This window comes from Nuphar pumila, chromosome 6 (genome assembly GCF_984573655.1).
Source record: "Nuphar pumila chromosome 6, dmNupPumi1.hap1.1, whole genome shotgun sequence".
NCBI classification, from domain to species: domain Eukaryota; kingdom Viridiplantae; phylum Streptophyta; class Magnoliopsida; order Nymphaeales; family Nymphaeaceae; genus Nuphar; species Nuphar pumila.
In genome coordinates this window covers 9,831,260-9,850,471 of record NC_143254.1, presented here as the reverse complement: position 1 = coordinate 9,850,471, position 19,212 = coordinate 9,831,260, and the positions used below count along the sequence as shown (strand labels likewise).

The following is a 19,212-nucleotide window of genomic DNA, read 5'->3' as shown; positions in this document are numbered from 1 at the left end:
AATGAAAAGCTCAAAGAGAAAGGCACAATTACTACGTGTACAAGTAGTACATTGCCACTGACATCGGTATTGAAGCCCGCGATCGATCTCACAACTACAGTGTTGATCTTCGAAAGCACTTGTTTTTATGAAAAATGACAAGTTAGCAGGATTCTTTATGAAGATGTGATCATAGAGATTTTGTATAAGGGCAAGCTGTCAGATGATTAATGTGACAAGTTCTTTACAATTAATTCATATCAAACTGCATATAATGAATATTCATTCTATGGGTAATGTCCCACACATTTGCTCCATCAACTCTTCCTATCAAACGGAATAAGCCCCCATCCCACTACACCAAACCCCTTGGGTCTAACAATTTGCAAGTTTTAACAATAGAATTTTCATATAAACATTTTCAATTCTTTCATAACAAATTCAATATCATATATACAAAATTCATGACGACAACCGTCATACTTGTTTAGGTTCCTCTTCAACCTCAGACTTAATTGGTCTGGTTCATTGTTTACTTAGATTTTGCTCTCTGCATATAAAAAAAAAACATGCAGAAGGTGATCTTCTGAAATCTAGGTAGCTGCATGATTAAGCACGTTTCAGGCACTGAGTGAACAGAGGAAGTTATGAACGATAATACTCCCACTCAACAATTGTTCTCTAGCAATTTTCTTGGTATCAAGTCTTGTAAGAGGTGGCGGTTTGGAGATTTCAGCAAAGACCATTTTTCTTGATTACACAGAGAAACCGCACTTGGGATCGCAGACCTGACCGTGTTGATTTTAGCCTGCCAACCCTACAGTCCCTGTCCTAGCGATGTTAAAACTCAGGGGACGGCCCCTTCGACCCCCCTCACTGTGGTCCCTGTTTACAAAGATGTTACAATAAAAGAAAAGCAGGCTGTTTGCCAAGGAATTAAGATTCCACTAGGGCGTTAAGAAAAAGAAAGAGAAAATCATATATGCATATGGTTTACCAGGATAATATATTTGTTACAATCGTTTATAGGTACAAACTACTTAGAAAAAATAAAATTTTTTCTGTTTTTTGGTAAATCTGACACATAGGTGCGAGCTACATGTTTCAAGTAAAGGTCGAGCTTTGGATCACTGAAATCTAATGTGTACATGTTTTTCTGGCGATACAAAAATCAAACAATCATAAATGCATTAAAATTCGTGGACTTAAAATTTTTTTTTTCTTTGGAAAGAACATGATCCAAGTTGTGTTGCTTTACAGTTTATGCATATATAAGCAGTAGCAGCAGAGCACAATTCAATCACAGTTCCCCCCTTGTAGAAATAAAATGAGTTTTTGATCATTCCAAACAAGCCTTCCGCCTGACCATAACCAGAATCACGTGATGAGCAAATCAAAGCCACCAACTTGAACCAAGCTACCAGAGCATACATTGAAACCCAAGGGCTTGTTTGGAATCCGTAGCTGGGATGGCGTTTATGAAGTTTATGCATTTGAGGCAGTGGCAGCTGCTTTGCCAGCTACTACCTCAAGGAGGTGGTAGCTGCCAAATCCACCCTTTAGTGTAAATACAAAGGAGAAAGGACCTCACTTTCCAACCCAAATGCATAAGCGCCCGCGCCCATACCAGCACCGAGATTACAAACAGGACCACCATGGGCGTTTGACCAACATTTTGCCTCGGGAACACCAAATTCATAAACGCCCATCCCAGCGCTGAGATTCCAAACAGGCCCTAAAAGGAATTGCTATTTGACTTTTGGTTTTAAAATAATTTTCGGCTCAAAACCTGACAGCCAACAGGTCCTGCCATGGCTCAGCAAACCTTCAGCTCATGGTATCAATTGTAGCCCATAAAAGATTCAGGAGCTTCTACATTCACTGGATGATGCTTCTGTATAAATAAATATCTTGGACAAGAAGCGGATTGATTGAATATCAGGACCAAATAGACATGAATCTTAATTGAAAATCCACACTGCATATAGATATGATGGCGCATATACAATTGGAGATTTTTCAATACTCCAGAAGAAAAGCTAAATTGAGTTCCTGCTCTTTTGTTCTCAGTTGGATTAGCTAAAAATGGCACCAAAAAAAAAAAGGTTACATCTATTAAGATTTTTCGTAATACAGTTTAGAAACAATTTTTAAAACCAATGCAAACTCCTTTCAACAACATAGAAGCCCAAAGAAACTTTGCCCTGTGGAGGAAGTAATATATGCGCAGCCTTCTCACCAGCCGTATTTGGCCTGTGTTTGTGCTTTAGTGAGAAGACCCCGGGCTCGCCGTTCAGCAAGTTCTGTCTCTTTCTGCTTCATGTCAAAATACAATGACTGGATTTGGTGTTTCCTTCGGTGCAACTTTGAAGGCTTTAAGCCTGAAGGGACAGGCTGCAAACAGAAAAGCCATTAGTTGAAGTTGAAACCTATGCTTAGCAAACCTCTTGATACCAGCGAAAGGTCAAAATAATTGGGTTTTTTTTATGAATATGTGCCTTTTTTGTACATATGCCCTCTTTTTCATAAGTAAATCGTCAACAAGAATAAGTATATAAACACAGAACAGAGGAGCATTTAGCAATATGGAAAGTGGACGTCAGTAACATTCTCAGACAATTTTAACAGGAACTGACAAACAGAACATGTGTTTGTGTGTGTGCATGCATATGTTTGCGTGTGTGAATCTTCTGGATGTGAAGTATAAACATAACAAAATTTTTATAAAATAGCACATGCAGATTAACGGATACATGAGCTTAAAGATAACCACCAGGAAGTAATTATGACCAAAAATATTTTGAGACCAAATGCCTCTAGTGTTAAGATCTAAGTCTTTCAAAGAGCAATGTCAATGTGATATCAACTGTTCAGTTGTGTCACTTTGCGGACATCTAAATATTTAGATTATAAAGTTAATAACTGCAATGGGTCTTGCCATAGTTTCCAAATTGAAATGTTTGATATATTACAATTTTTTCATGAAAAATATCATATTTTATAGTTTGAATTTTGAACAACTATTTTTCTCAGTTTCTTATGTTTAACATTTTCCATCTTTCCATCTGCCATTTGAGAAAACATCAAGTCTTGTAATTTTCTTGTTTTGTCTTAATTTATGGAAGTATTTGAGATATTATCAAAGAAATTACAGTTGTTCTTAAATTCACCAGAACAAAATGACTTCTTCAGGAATTGCATGCTGATATAGTAAAAACACACACATGTGCACACATACACAAGTATTTGGTGCTGATGTGCATCCCGTATTAACGAGTAGATCCTCGCCTACTTGTGCATTATTAAGTAGATCAGACCATATGCATGGGTTTATCATAATTCATCTTGAATGCATTGTATCTTCAAGCAATGTGTGTGAAGTCATTTTTTTATAGTGATCTTTTAAGCAATTTAGACCATCCATTTTTATCTCCTCTTTTTTGGAGAGCAATTTTTTCCTTCAAAATATAGTTTAAAATTTCTAATCCAAAGCATAATCTATGGTAAAAGGACCATAATAAACTCACCTTTACAGTCGGATATACTTAAAACTTTCTCAACAATACCAACTTGTGGGTGTGTGTAACACCAAATTTTACACTGAAACAACTCAACCTAAAAACTAATTCAAAAGAAATGAATCATATTGAAGACACCTCTTGAAAAAGGTGAACAGTGTTTCGGGTTTGGATCCTGTACCAGACCCGAGTTCATTCATGTATAAGTCCTATGTATTTTTACTTGTATTTTTACTTTTGCTTCGGGTTCGGATATTACACCAGACCTGACCCAACCCAAAATGTAAACTTAAGCATATTAATACAGCCATTAGGTCACGATTTCATGAAGAAAATCGTGACAACCACAATCGCCACTTTGGGTTTCTCTCTCTCTCTCTCTCTCTCTCTCTCTCTCTCTCTCTCTCTCTCTCAATACAGGTTCAGATGAAAAACTTTCATGGTATCAGAGCCTAAATCCCCTAAAGGCTGAAAAAGAATTCCGGCAGAGTCGACGATCTGAAATCCAAGGTTTTTCGTTTCTCTCTTACTCCCCTTTTGTCCTTCTTCATCTCTTTCCTTCCTTATCTATTCTTTTTTTTTCTGAAGTCCCCTGTGATCTCACATCTCGCGTGGGACTACTTCTGTCAATCTTTGATTCACGTGAAATCCATTCACGTGAACCCAGATCATGCAAAAAAAGAGAGGGGGCTACAGGATTTCACGTGAACCGATTCACGTGAACCGATTCACGTGAACCGATTCACGTGAACCCATTCACGAGAATTACTTTTATTCATTGTTTGATCATCTTTGGGCCTACCTTTCCAAATCTATCTTTGCACATTCGAATGCTACAGTTTTTCCCATGATTTCTCATTGCCTTGTTGTGCAATCTATCCTTTGATTACTCGTTTCTACACTTGTCAAAAGGGAGAGGTATATTTAACGTGTGAAGGTGCTTTTCACATGTTGAATATCAGTTTTCACAAGTTGAATATTAGTTCCTGCATCCTCCGATTCTGATGATTTACGACCCTCTGTTCCGCAAAAAAAAAAAGGAAAGAGGGTTGAAATTTTTCGTGGATACTCCTGTTGATTCTCATTCTCAATGGATTCTTATCACTGTCAATCAAACCATTCTTCAAGTTTTCTCAACTAGCTTGTTTCTGAAAAGTTAAACACCTCAAATTTCTTGATTTGGAAGAGACAAATTATTCCTTTCATAAGGAGTCAAGGTCTCTTAGGTCACCTGGATGGAACCACTTCAGTCCCACCAGAATTTGTCCCGAGAGGAGAAAAAGATGATCAAGGGGTGAGTTCAATCGTGTATGTCAAAAATGTTAAATTTCTCAATTGGGAAAGGAAAGATCAATCAGTTGTTGCATACATCACATCAAATCTGTCTCAAGAGATTCTCGTTGTCATTCCTAACAACTGTACAATGCTACAACTCTGGGAACGACTGGTTCAGATGTATTCGCAGGTTTCTCAAGCAAAGGTGGTTTTTCTAAAAAGGGAATTTCAATTGCTAAGAAAAGATTCTATGACCATCATGAAATATTTGAACAAGATAAAGATCATCACAGACCAGCTTGCAGTTATAGGGTGTGCCGTTAGTGATAATGACATGGTGCAACAAACTCTGAGTGGATTGGGATCTGACTACAATATGATAGTCACTTCACTATTGTGCCTTCCTGTTCTTCCTACCTTCGATGAGCTACGAGCCAAATTGATCCAGTATGAAATGACTCTGAAGGGATTCTCTGAAGAAACTCATAATCATCCAAATACTCAAGAAGTTTTGACCACAAGAGTGACTTATGGTAGAGGACGGGGACGAGGAGGACAAGGGCGAAGTGGACACGGAGGGCGTGGTCAGTTTCCCACTCCAAACATGTTAGCTCATGCGCAGGGACCAAAATTCATTCCTACTTGCTTCCTTTGTAACAAGAAGGGGTATATCAAGGTGAATTGTTGGCATAATCCAGAGAATAAAGAAAATGGTCCACAGACAGAAACCAAAAGAAAGTTCACAAATACCAGAGACAGTGGAGAGATTAAAGATTTGCTAATATCCGCCTTGTCAGAGTTAAAATTGAAGCAGAGTGATGAAGGCACATGGTTTGTCGATTCAGGGGCAGCAACTCATGTAACCGGCGATGCAGGTAAAATTTCTAACCCTATTCCTTATTTCGAAAAAAGTAAGATTGTCACTGGAGATGGATCCCACCATCCTGTTTCTCATGTTGGAAAGACGGTCATTCGCATGTCACATTCCACTCTTACTCTTTTTGACGTTTTTTATGCTCCTGACATTAAAAAAAATATTGTCTTTGTCTCCAAACTTATTGATGATAATAATGTTTCAGTTGAATTCACTCCCTTTTCTATGCAGGTCAAGGACCTACGCATGAGGGAAACATTCGTTGAAGGAAAGAGACGAGGCAACATGTATGTCTTTGAAGAAGCTCCATGTCATGTTGTTCGCCCTGCTCACCTTATTTCGAAGCCTTCATTAGAGTCGTGTTCATCCTCTTCTGCCAGTGTTTTTAGCATCTCTGAATGTAATAAGTCATTCTTATGGCATAGTCGGTTAGGACATTGTGGGAGTCATTTTATTGAGAAACTTGTCTCTAATAATCTCATTCCAAAAGAAAGTCTTAATGAGGATGAGAGCAGTCATAAATGTTCTAGTTGTCTTTTATGCAAGAGTCATGTATTGCCTTTCCATTCCATTAATAAGAGAGCTTCAAAACCTTTTGAGATTATTTGTTCTGATGTGTGGGGACCCGCCCCAATTGTCTCTAGGTCTGGAAGCAGATATTATCTAATCTTTGTTGATAGTTATTCTCGATACACTTGGATATATTTCATAAAATATAAGTCAGAAGTCTTTTCTTTGTTTCAAAATTTCCTTTCCTTGGTCAAAAATCAATTTTCTAAGTCCATTCAATTTTTCCAATGTGATGGAGGTGGGGAATTCTCGTCCCGTGATTTTATTTCTTTTCTTCGAAATAACAGAATAGGAAGAAGGGTGTCATGCCCTCACACTCCTCAACAAAATGAGATTGTTGAACGAAAACATAGACATATCGTTGAAAGTGTTATGAGTATACTTCATGACAGTAATCTTCCCAGCAACCTATGGACAGAAGCCTTTCATTCTGCCGTGCATGTGATAAATAGATTGCCCATGGTCGTTATAGAAAACAAGTTTCCTTATCACTGTCTCTTTAGAGCTCATCCTAGTTATCATGATATGCGTGTTTTTGGATGTGTTTGATATGTGCATATTGATCAGTCCCTGAGAAACAAGTTTCAGAACAAGGCCCAGAAGTGTAGGTTTATGGGATACGCAAATGACTACAAAGGATATAGGTGTTATGATCCCACCAACAAACGTATCAGAATCTCAAGAAATGTTGTCTTTGATGAACAAAATTTTGATGACAGAGCTGATGCAACGAATATGCCAACTGAAGTTTACTATCCTTGGTTGAGTTCAGAACTTTTGGTTGGCTCCAATGAAGCATGTTCATCAGATTGCGTGCAACGAGAAGAAGAGATGTTTGAGAACACTGGGACATCGGGGCCACAGAATTCAGAGAAAGTACCGGGCAGATACAAAGGCATTGTCTATTCCAAACAAAGACCGATGACATCAAGCCATTCAGATCATGCTTCAGTCAGCAATCCGACCCCTTCTCACACTCCTGAGATCAGAAAATCAAGCTGCATACGACATCCCATTGACAGGTGGGTTAGCTATAACAACTTCTCCTTAGATCTTCATCTCTTTTTAACTGCTATCAATAAGGAAGATGAGCCAACTATGTACTACCAGGCAGCCACTTCTACCAAGTGGGTAGAAGCCATGAATGATGAAATGCAAGCCTTGCATGAATGTGGAACCTGGGAAGTTGTTCCCAAACCACCTGACAAAAATGTTGTCGGATGTAAATGAGTCTACAAGATAAAGTACAAGCCAGATGGAACCATTGAACGATACAAGGCAAGGCTCGTGGCAAAAAGATTCACTCAAGAAGCAGGGCAAGACTATGATGAGACTTTTAGTCTAGTTGTAAGAATGGGAACAATTCAAATTATTATTTCTCTGGTTGTTGAACATAGATGGAAGTTGAGTCAGCTTGATGTAAAAAATGCTTTCTTGCATGGGGACTTGAAGGATGAAGTGTACATGGAGCAACCCCCTGGATATCAAGAACAAAATTGTAAAACTCATGTGTGCAGGTTAAAAAGAGCTATCTATGGTCTGAAGCAAGCATCTCGCTCTTTGTTTGATAGCTTCTCGCTAGAGATTCAGAAACATGGATTTTCACGTTCCATGCTGGACCACTCATTGTTTATTTTCAGAAGTCAAACTGTGACCACTCTGTTATTAATTTATGTCGATGATATTGTTATCACAAGAAACTCTGCGGCCCACATCCAAGAAGTAAAAGACTTACTAGGTCAGAGGTTCAAAATGAAAGATCTTGGAGTTCTACGTTATTTTCTTGGTGTAGAAGTTGATAATCAGGCTCATGGCTTGACACTCACTCAGCACAAGTACATCGTAGATGTTCTCAGCAAGGCAGGCATTAAAGACTGCAAACCTCTGGGAACTCCGAGTGTGCTTCATCAAAAACTTAGCGCTCATCATGGAGATTTGTGTGATGACCCCACCAGGTATCGAAGCATAATAGGAATGTTACAGTACCTCACATTCACTAGACGTGATATCGTTTATTCAGTCAATCAAGTGTCTCAATTTATGCATGTGCCACGTACTGGATATATGGAAGTCGTCAAGAGGATCCTTAGATATCTGAAAGAGACTATTGGGGATTGATTGATATACTCACCACAGCCATATGGCAAAGATGAGCACAGACTCATTGTATATTGTGATGCAGACTGGGCAGGAGATCCTGATGAACGAAGATCTACATCAGGATATTGTGCCTTCATTGGAAGAAATTTAGTCTCTTGGAGCGGTAGAAAACAAAAGGCTATCGCTAGATCAAGTACTGAGACTGAGTATAGATCTATGACTGCTGCTACTGCTGAAGCCACATGAATCAGGCATCTACTAACTGAAGTAGGAGAAAAGATCTCTCACACTATCTTGCTATGTGACAACCAAAGTGCTATAAACATGTCATTCAATCCAAGCACATTGAAATTGACCAACACTTTGTGAGACAAAAAGTTGAAGAAAAAGAGATTGATCCTGAGTTCGTCAATACTGAAAGACAAGTTGCAGACCTATTTACCAAAGGGTTAACAAAGGATCGTTTTTGGATGCTTAAAGGCAAGTTGTTCATGGTCCATAACCATGATCAACTTGAGGGGGGGTGAAAAAGGTGAACAGTGTTTCGGGCCTGGATCCTGTACCAGACCCGAGTTCATTCATGTATAAGTCCTCTGTATTTTTACTTGTATTTTTACTTTTGCTCTGGGTTCAGATATTACACCAGACCCGACCCGACCCACAATGTAAACTTAAGCATATTAATACAGTCATTAGGTCACGAATTCATGAAGAAAATCATGACAACCGCAATCACCACTTTGGGTTCCTCTCTCTCTCTCAATCTCTCTCAATACAGGTACAGATGAAAAACTTTCACCTCTAAGACAGGTTGGACAGGTAAAGCTCATTCATATGATTTTGCAGGATAATACAGTAGAATCCACCAATTCTAACTTTTTTTAATGTTTTGTGGGTCAAGAACAATAGATATGATCTACGTGATTAAATTAGTAAAAACCATGTTTTGGTTCATCAATTTTGATGTATAAACAAGTTTTTAAAAGCTTCAACAATCAACAATCCACAATGCACCAAAAAATTCACACCATAAGAAAATTGAGTTTTGCATTTCAAGAAAAGATAGAAGTGTGAACCCTAATAAGTAACCAAGTTGAACACATCTATGGGATCAAGTTGAGGGTATGAACCCAATGGCCATGCCTATGCTCTTCTACTAGATAGTATGATACTAACAATAGTGGCAAATATACATACACACATACATATAATAATAATAATAACAATAATCATCATCAACATCATAACCATAATAATAATAATTTACAAACGCAGCCTAACCTATCGGCCATTTACAAAAATCAGCTTAACATTTCAAGTATTACATTTAGCTGCCTCCTTTCGTAGTTTATGTTTCAAAGACACGCTTGGTCCTGACATCATTCAACTGACCTTTGTTTAGTCAATCAAAGTGGCTAAAATGCCCTCACTGTTGATTTGCTTAATGACAGCTTAAAATGAAGTAAAACGAGTTCTTCTACAAGAAAAGCACAAAAATGTCATTTAGTATCTTAAGCAGGTATTTGAGATGCATTCAGATAAAGTAGGTGGTTGATTGTAATAAACAAAATGTTGAGTGGCTTACTGTACACAGCAGTTAGGTGGCACCTCCTATCAGCTATTTAAATAAACCACTCAATTTTTTGGTTATTACACAATATATATATATATATATATATATATATATATATATATATATATATATATCAGTATGTGTATGTTAGTGTAGGGATGTAAACGGTTCGGATTCGGATCAGATGTGGCCAATACCATATTCTTTTAACAGGATGTTGGATAAACGGATTCAAATTCAGATTCGGATGGCTATGTCACATGGGTACGGGTGCGGGTACGGAGAGTATGACATGGCAATTTCAAAGAATGAAGGTACGGGAACACAGCTATATATATATATATATATATTCTGGATCATGTGTGATCTATATTAGGGTCCATATCAAAAACTAAAAAAAGGTCCCTCTAAGGTGGTTGAATGCAATTTTTGAAAAGAATGGGGGCGATGGGAATGAAAAAATATTTAATAAAAGGAGGGTGAGTTGAGCAGAGAGGGTGGAACAAAAGGGGGGCTTTCATCCCACACCAGCCCTCTCTCTCTCTCTCTCTCTCTCTCTCTCTCTCTCTCTCTCTCTCTCTCTCTCTCTCTATATATATATATATATATATATATATATATATATATATATATATATATATATATATATATATATATATATATATATATATATATACTCTTCTAGTTTTTCTTCTCTTCCTCTTCCTCCTTCCCTCTCCTCTTTCTTCTTCTTCTTCTTCTTCTTCCCTGCCCTTTCACCCCAGGTGAAACGTAAAAAAAAAGGTTATTTGGATTAGGTTAGAGTTTAGATAAATACGAGAAATTCAAAGGAATTCTCAGTTGGGGGATAGGAATGAAAATTTTCAATTCAGTATTGGATAAAAGGTCTTCCTATGTTATACTTCTTAAGACTTGACAATAAATTGATTTGATAGATCAGATATTGTTATTTATGAATATCCACCATTCTTTTCTTCAATTTCTTCCATTTATACTTTAACATCTAGTTAATTTATTATTAGAAAAAAAGAGGACTTTGTTTTTGGAACATACTGCCACAACATGATCTTTTCCCCAACAGGCACGCTTGAATAAAAAAGGCTTTGATGACTCATGGTTCAAATTAGGCAAAGAAGAGTGAGGGAAAGAGGGGCTGCCCATGGCCTAATTGTCCAATTCACTGCATATGACTACCTTTCGCCTAAATGTCCAATTCAGTTCATATGACAAGCATGGTTCCATAGTCAAAGTAATTTCATCAATTCTATTAAAGGCTAACATCAGCATACTGCAATATGTCATGTTCTCAGTATTTTCTCCGTCATTTTTTTCAAGCTTTTTTGGTCTTCTTGATATACTTTTCTGTTGTTAATAAATTGATATACTAAAGTTTCTTTTGATCATTCATGGCTTCTGCTCCGCTTCAATCCTCTTTTATGAATAAACTTGTGTCTGAGAAGCTTTATTCTTTTAACTTAATCACTTGGAAGTAGCAAATATTCTTTTCTTATCTAGTCATAATCTCATGGATCGAATGAGACATCTTGACAGGTCAATTATCAAACTTCATGCATTTATTAGTATAGTAAAATTGAAAAGTGAAATTTGTAATGTTAAGATGGGTAAAATCACCCATTATGGACTATATGAAGTGCTTCAAAGTTGTTATCCATCAATTGGCTACCATAGGCTTTCCAATTAGTGATGATAGTTTTGTTCAAACTCTAAAAGGTCTAGATGTTATATGATGTTTACTGTGCTTCCAAAACAATCCCATTGGCAACTTTTTATCAACTGCCCACTTTTTGTTTGATATAATGCTATGTTTGGATTAGTGCCAAGCATAGTCGCAGATATTGGTGATATTTTCAAATTATAGCAATATTATCACCATAAAATAAAAAATGATTTTACAGGTAAAATTGCGTGATATATTGAAAATATTGAGAATTTAAATGTATCATGATGATATCAGGAAATATGGGGAATTTATACCTACGTTTTATGTGTTGGCCTGAGTTAGGCCCTTATACCCATCATATATATATATATATATATATATATATATATATATATATATATATATATATATAAAGAGAGAGAGAATCACTAGAATATGAGAACTGGAAATATGAGAACTAATGTGTGAATCTTGATTTTCATGGATTTTTTGTTCTTTTCTCTTGAATCTAACCGTATGGATGTGATCTACATGCTTGGTTTTATAAGAACCCAATCTTGAATCATCCGATTTTGATGCATAAACGAGATTTTTTTAAGGCTTTAAAATCAATGGCTCATAATCTTCATATATATTCAAGCAGTCAAAAATCATAATTTTTTCATCAAAAATACACGATCCAATGGTTGATTCCTAGAAAATTCACCATGACAAGCACATCTACATGGTTGGATTTGTAGTTCTCATATTCGAATGACTATATATATATATATATATATATATATATATATATATATATATATATATATATATATATATATATATAAAAACCCGTTTGGTAGAGAAGAATGAGCAAGAACTCTCTCCACACAATCGATAAAGTCTCACATGATCACACTGTTTGATGCAAAACCTTTCTTCGTCAATTTCTTAACATCATTTTTTTTATTAGACATTGTTACCAAAGACTATAGTTGGAAAGTTGTGAGGTGTGCCTCCATGAATAAAAAATCAATGCATAGAAGGGTGTGCATGGTGAGGGTTTTATGCATAGAAGGATGTGCACAATGAAAGTTTAATCCTATATCATTCACGTGGAGGAATTTCTCACCCGTTCTTCTTTATAAAAGTTGAAGCTCGCCTTCTTAATGCTATATGATGTGCCAACTATAGTTGTAATCTACTATTGATTTAAACAATCCAGATTCAGCCCCTTCAGATACAGATTGGGTGTGTTTTCTGAAATGTATTTCAAAATTATAAACTTTTGGTTTTTCAGAACTAGGTCAAAACTGGGTTTGATTCAACCTCAACCTGACCCATTGGTTTTGACCCGCATAGCCCACTTGACCAGCTCGATGCAGATCATGAGGGCAGGTACCAAGCAGGACTTCAGTACTCGAGCCTGAAAGGACTTAGGCCAAGCCCGAGCTCGACAAGAGTCATGTTGGGTTCTTGACGGGCCTGGGTATGATTTAAGCCTATTAGGCCTTTACGGGCCTCGGCCTATCACGACCCAATGTCCACCCCATACACACTATGTGACTGGTGATGTAGGTAAGAATTTTAATGACATACCATGTCCAGGAAATAATATTATAATAACAGGGAGTGGATCAGATAACCCTACTATGCATATAGGAGAAGCTATCTTTTCTACCTCATATGGCCTCATTACTTGTCAAATATATTTCTTGCTCCCAATATTTGTCATGATTTACTATAAATTTCTCCATTTGTTGATCAAACTATTGATGTATTTCTTTCTCACCTTCGTTTGTTTTTGCAAAAGAAGAAGAATTCCGTTGAAGGAAAGAGATGTGAAAATCTTTACAATGTAAAAATCTTTACATACTTGATGAAGCTCATGACAAGTCTTTTACCTAGTTCCTGTTGAGTTGCTTATTCTCAATTGAAATCATTTCAAATTTTCATTGTGATATCTGTTTCAAGTCTAGAAACTGTTCTGAATTAAATTTCCTTGCATTTGGGTGGCATTGAAGTGATCTATTGGGTGAAGTTAGGAAAGCTGGAACATGTTCTATCACGGTCAGGTTTCAGGTGATCTAAGGGGGACAACCCTTTTTACTTTTATGACAGTATATGTCCGTAACTAGTAGCAGAAAAGGGAATTCTGGGCCAACTCCCTTACAAGATGGGACTTAATGAATTGTATTTGGTTCAAATGCCTTTGATTGGGTCCGACATTCAATTCAGATCCCAGCCATTTGCAGCCCTACCAACTACAACAACCACAGTCAAATGTAGCCTGGGAGAGTTGCCAATGCAATATGTGAATTTCTCACTCTTCAAAAGAGTCTCATGCAGGCCGATGTGGAGCAGAGACCATGTGATGACGAAGCTTTAAAGATGGAAAGCCAACTTCCTTCCTTTGTTGGTGCAGGTAACTCTGATCAAGCACATTTTACCCTCAATTCCTTCTTATTTAACGTTGATTTTCTATCCACTTAGGAATATAAAAGAGCAATTAACAAGGTATTCAAGGATTTCCCATGGAAGGGTAGGCAAGGATTCAGGGGTCAAGTCTCCTTGACAAGACCTCAAAATACTACACTCATATGCAAATTTTGTGGAAACTCTATGGCTTTAATGACTGGTGGGCAAAATTACTGAGGTAAAATACAAGCTAGAAGGGGTTAGCCTTGGCAAAGGAGGGAGCCTAGTAGATGGAATGAACAAATACAGTGTGGAAGAGAGAGAGAGAGAGAGAGACAGAGACAGAAGCATGCCCTGTTGTAAAAGTTCAAAATTCCTGAGCCATTCTGCCACATACAATCAATTACATTACTGAATGCATTGCTTACTATTCAAGAACAAATTGCATAGACATAATTGAACCAAAACAAAAAATCAAATCCAATTTCACAAAGATCAGTGAGGGTCTAAAACCATGATTAACAGTAAGTATACAAACAATAGAACCAGAAGCGAGAATGCAAACCTGATGGGTCTGTCCGAACGCAATCCCGGTCAATTTGACTTGGTCCTGCCTAGGCCTGTTACTGATCAATTGATCCTGTTTCACCTCAATTATGTTCGCGGGAATCTCGTTCCTTCCCCTCTTCCTATCCATCATACTGACGGCCTCAACCAACGATTCTGACTGATCTCCAGCCGCGGAAGACCCATCCGACCAATTCGCGTATCCCCCACTTCCATCCCAGAGCTGCTGATTTCCATACTCCCCATAATTTTCCTGGTACTGTATCCCGTTGTCGCTCAACATGCTACTGCCATCACCATAAACCCAATTAGGGTTTTCGATTCCCTGCTCCGGAAACGAACCCTGCAAGGGGTTATCCACATTCGAAGGAGCGCCCACCTCGATTGGACCCTCGGTGTGATCGGTTTCGATAACCGATCTTCGAGAGAACGAAGATTGCCCAAGGGAATTCTTGGGTGGGGGAAGAAGGGCGCTGAGATTCGACAATGAGGAGCCTTTTGAGCTGAAATCTGCTTCTTTTTTTCTGGGTACCTTCTGTTCGGGTTCGTCGTCGTCGTCTCCGAATTCGGGTTTCAAGAAATCGGTGTTAATGGGGGGCCTGAACTGGACCACCCTTTTGGGGGCAGGGCCTGAAGATGAGGGTTTGGTGGCCTTGGGTGGGGGGAGGGAGGTGAAAAGGGAAGAAGAAGAAGAAGACTTAGGAGGGGGTAGGGAACCAAAGAGGCTTGTGGATTGAGGCTGGTGACCACTGTTACTGTTGTTATTGGAGAAGGGTTTTGGAAGAGAAGATGGTGCAAAAGATCTGGACGGAGGGGTGGAGGGTTTTAGGGTTTCTCCTGCTGGTTGGTCTTCTTCATCAGAAGATGCATAGTTGGCCAGCAGTGAATCCATGGGGAAGGGAGGCCTTTGGGGATTGAGGGTGTTCCCAATGGTAATCATGAAATGCCTGGAATTTGGGGGTAGAAATTGGGTTGAACTGGACTGTTCTGGATCGGATCTTGGATCTATTTGGATGCATCATCGGATCTAGATTGGATCCAGTCATATTTCCTTATGGGAATTGATATCCAGTTTGGAAATTGGAAATGGAAATCCTCTTCTTAAACTGGTGGCATATATTCAATCTCAATTGATTAAGTTTTAAGCAAATTGTGATTAATCGACAAATAAAATCATAATTAATGGATTCAATCAACCTTAATCTTTATTTTTCATGATTAGCTTTTCTTAGACCTTAAGTTTGAAATTTTTAATAAAATAATATGAATAAATTCAAATCATTTTTTAGTTTTTCTTTTAAATTGAACATCAAATTCTTACTTATGAAAAATGAAAATAATCGTTATATTTAAATGAACTTAAAACCTTAAAAATAAAAAATGAAGAATTGAAAATGTTTTGGCTCTGCCACTGTCCTGACAACTTAAAACTCTGTGGGAGAGTCGCCACGCTTAGGCTTGCCAAGGGATGATGCCCATTGTTTGGGAACTTGAATATAACAAATTTTATAAAAAAAAAAACTTGAATATGACAAATTTAAAAAAAAAAAACTTGAATATGACAAATCCCAAGAACAAGGATGGGACTTTGCTTGCCTCGAATATCTTCCATCTCCTAAATCTGGTTGCAACCTCTGTGGATTGCAGTCAGTAACTCCAACGTTGGACACTCTTGTTTTCTCCCTTCTCATCCCATTGTTTGTTTAGGAGTTAGCAATTGGCAAGGAAATGCCAAGTCTTTCTAATTGCCAAATACCAACTCACAAAAAATGATTGGGGTCGGCAAATTTGAAGGCTCCAAAATCCTACATGTGGGATATCTAAGATTGGGCATTTTGTCCCCAAATATAGGCTTTAAACATAGCTTATTTTCATCATAGTAAGAGGCACCATGTCATTGAAAATAAATATGGGTTACTCATGTGCCTATACTTAGACCATCATGCTTTTTTCTATTTCTAGTTCTAGACACCAGCCTAACATCAATCCGACTCATTTATGCTAATTCAAAGACAGATGTGGACCTTATTTTTCATCCAGATGCAGCAATCTCTTTTAGACCTATGTTGAACCTTTGATGCAAGTTTACATGTGGGAATAAATGATTTGAGAATAGCAACTGGAGTTTGAAGTCAACTATAGCTAGGATTGATAAGTAAAATAAGTTGCTCATATTCGGCTTTATTTAGCTTCTATAGGAGTTTGTTCTGCCTCACAGAATGAACTGAGGCAAGCTACAAATTGCCCATGTAGATTACTGAGCCAAGCATGAGCAAAGATTGTTTCTCATTTCATGTAAGTAAAAAATATTGGTTTTTTGGCCAATCAAATTCAACCACTGAAAATATAAGTAAAAATGTTAATCTCTATCAGTTTTTGTCATTGGCTAATGAATGAAAACTACTAAGAACAAGTGTTTATTTTTGTAAATTATCTAACACAATGAATAGCCAAAAAGGTATAAAATTTAAAACCATGAGAAAAAGTTTCATGTGTCCATGAATGAATATACCTGATACAATATAATAAATAACACAAAAAATACATATATACAATTAAAACCCAAGAGGAAAAGGTGACTATGCATTTGTTAAAAATATACTTAGAAGTAAATATGGTTTACTTGACTAAAAATGTTGATTACTAATTATGTTTCATGTAAATCAAGCAAGATAATCAACTAACATATATTTAGATATTTATTAATTGAATAATTAAAAAAGATTTTCATTATTTAACTAATAAAATATAAGGATTCTTCTAATAATAGCTTTATTTTTCTAGCATGCAATAGGTGGCATACTCTTATTTGCATCTATCTTATTTTTATTAACAATATAATATAATAAAAGATATATAAAAGACAAAAAAATTCCAAGAAGAATTCCTGGACCAAGAAGGAGGTGGACCTTGTAACTTGTATTTGAGCTTGCTCAACTTCCAAATTTGTTTTTTTGAAAGGCAAGCTGGGGTTTGGCAGACCCCTACCAGTTATACAACTATGCCATTGGGTTTTGAACCTGCACCATCCCAACACAAGGTGATGTGCACTAGCTGCTCCTATACCAGACAAGCGGAGCCCCGACTGCCTTCCGATTACGTTTTCGACTTCTGAAACCCATTCCAAAGAAAATGTTTTAAATTTATCAATTCTGGTTTCTATTTTCTTTGGCATATGAAAATTGGAAAGCTGATACAGTGGCAAACAACAAAACACATGATGAATAAGGGTGACCCTTTCGGGTTTTGATAGGTATTGGGCAGTCCCAGATTCGACCCTTGCTTGAACTTTCTGCACGAGGGATTCCCAAAGAGCTTGATCGGTGTGGCCTTTCACTATTTTTAGTCCCAAGTAATTCATTGGAACCTCAGAAGCTCGACAACCAAAAAGAGATTCTGCAAACGTGGTTTCATAGGTTGGAGAGATGAGTAAGACCAGACTACATTTAGCTTCACTTACCATGAGGCCAACACGACCTCGAATTATTACACAACCTATAAAAATGGTTGACATGATACAATTAAAAGGAATTAGAAAAGAAAAGAAAAACATGAAGACTAAAATCAATCTCTCGTAGTTGAGATAAGGCGATGATAATGATAAGAGACTATTGGCCAAATGTAGATTAGAGGCACACTTTAATGGACTGCACACATACACCTGTGTGCCATGATAGGCTGCATGTACAATAAACCTGAGGTCTCAAAATGAGAGTTATAACTCAATTTGACTTCATAGATGGTTTCGGCATGGCTGAATGTTAGGAATCAACTTTTAGATAGTCTTTTTTCTATAAAAAAATTTATCTTTTGATTTTCATGAGTGCCGCCCCTCTGCGCAAGCCAACAGGTAGTATAGACCCCAGGGGCAGGGATGCTTCGGAGTTTTACGCTGTTGGCACGACAACCGTAGGTATGGCAGGCTGAGCCATCGCGACCAGGTCCCCCTGCCGAGTGTGGTTTATTCGGGGTATAAATCCAAAAAAAAAACATGATGCATATAACAGCTGTTGATTTCTACCTTGCTAAAAAGCCTCAGACAAACACTAGAATTTAGAACGCCAATCCGCATAAAATGGAACATGTAGATTTTAGAGACAATGAAAAAAAATCAACAAATGCTAGGTCAGTCACACATGGTCGAAGAGAAAGAGAGAGATTTTATGCTTGTCATGAGCTCAGGCAGTCGGGCTCCACTCGGCTCAGCTCGCCACAAGCTTGAACTCGAACTGAGCTAAAGTTTAGCCTAAACTAGCCAAGCTTAAACAGCCCAAATTTGGCATGTTACCAGCCCTATCAGCAGGATCTCCCTTTCAAGCCACGTCCTCGGTGCTTTTGAATTCAGGGGGCTAGTCAATTCCTTTCATATACGTATATATTGTGATAATCACGGGATTTCAACCACTGGCTGCAAGTTTGAGACGGTGCTCAGGTGTGTGTTTGTTATAGTGCTTCCAATCTCATGCATCCTTGCTAGCTTACTACACAATGGCTTTCCGAGAAGCTATCTAATGATAAACTGTTACCGCTTGAGAGCTCCATCTTCTTGGTTAGGGGTGGTTTGTCATATGACACGAGACAACCACTGTGGCGTCTCTTGCCACAAGGTCATCGAAGCTGGGTGTGCTCTCCGGTGGGCAGGGGGGCCTCGAGGCTCTTATCAACCAGCACCTGCCAA

At 37.7% G+C, this 19,212-nt stretch overlaps 1 protein-coding gene across 1 annotated transcript; it reads right to left on the bottom strand.

Moving 5' to 3' along the window:
• Positions 1-1,856: 1,856 nt before the first annotated feature.
• Positions 1,857-15,467, bottom strand: LOC149833900 (mitotic checkpoint protein PRCC-carboxy-term protein). The gene is made up of 2 exons (XM_090011092.1): positions 14,533-15,467; positions 1,857-2,373 (listed from the first exon to the last, which is right to left on the bottom strand). Exons 1-2 carry the CDS (start codon positions 15,424-15,426, stop codon positions 2,215-2,217), a joined length of 1,053 nt encoding a protein of 350 aa, XP_089867218.1. The 5' UTR covers positions 15,427-15,467; the 3' UTR covers positions 1,857-2,214.
• Between the last annotated feature and the right edge of the window lie 3,745 nt (positions 15,468-19,212).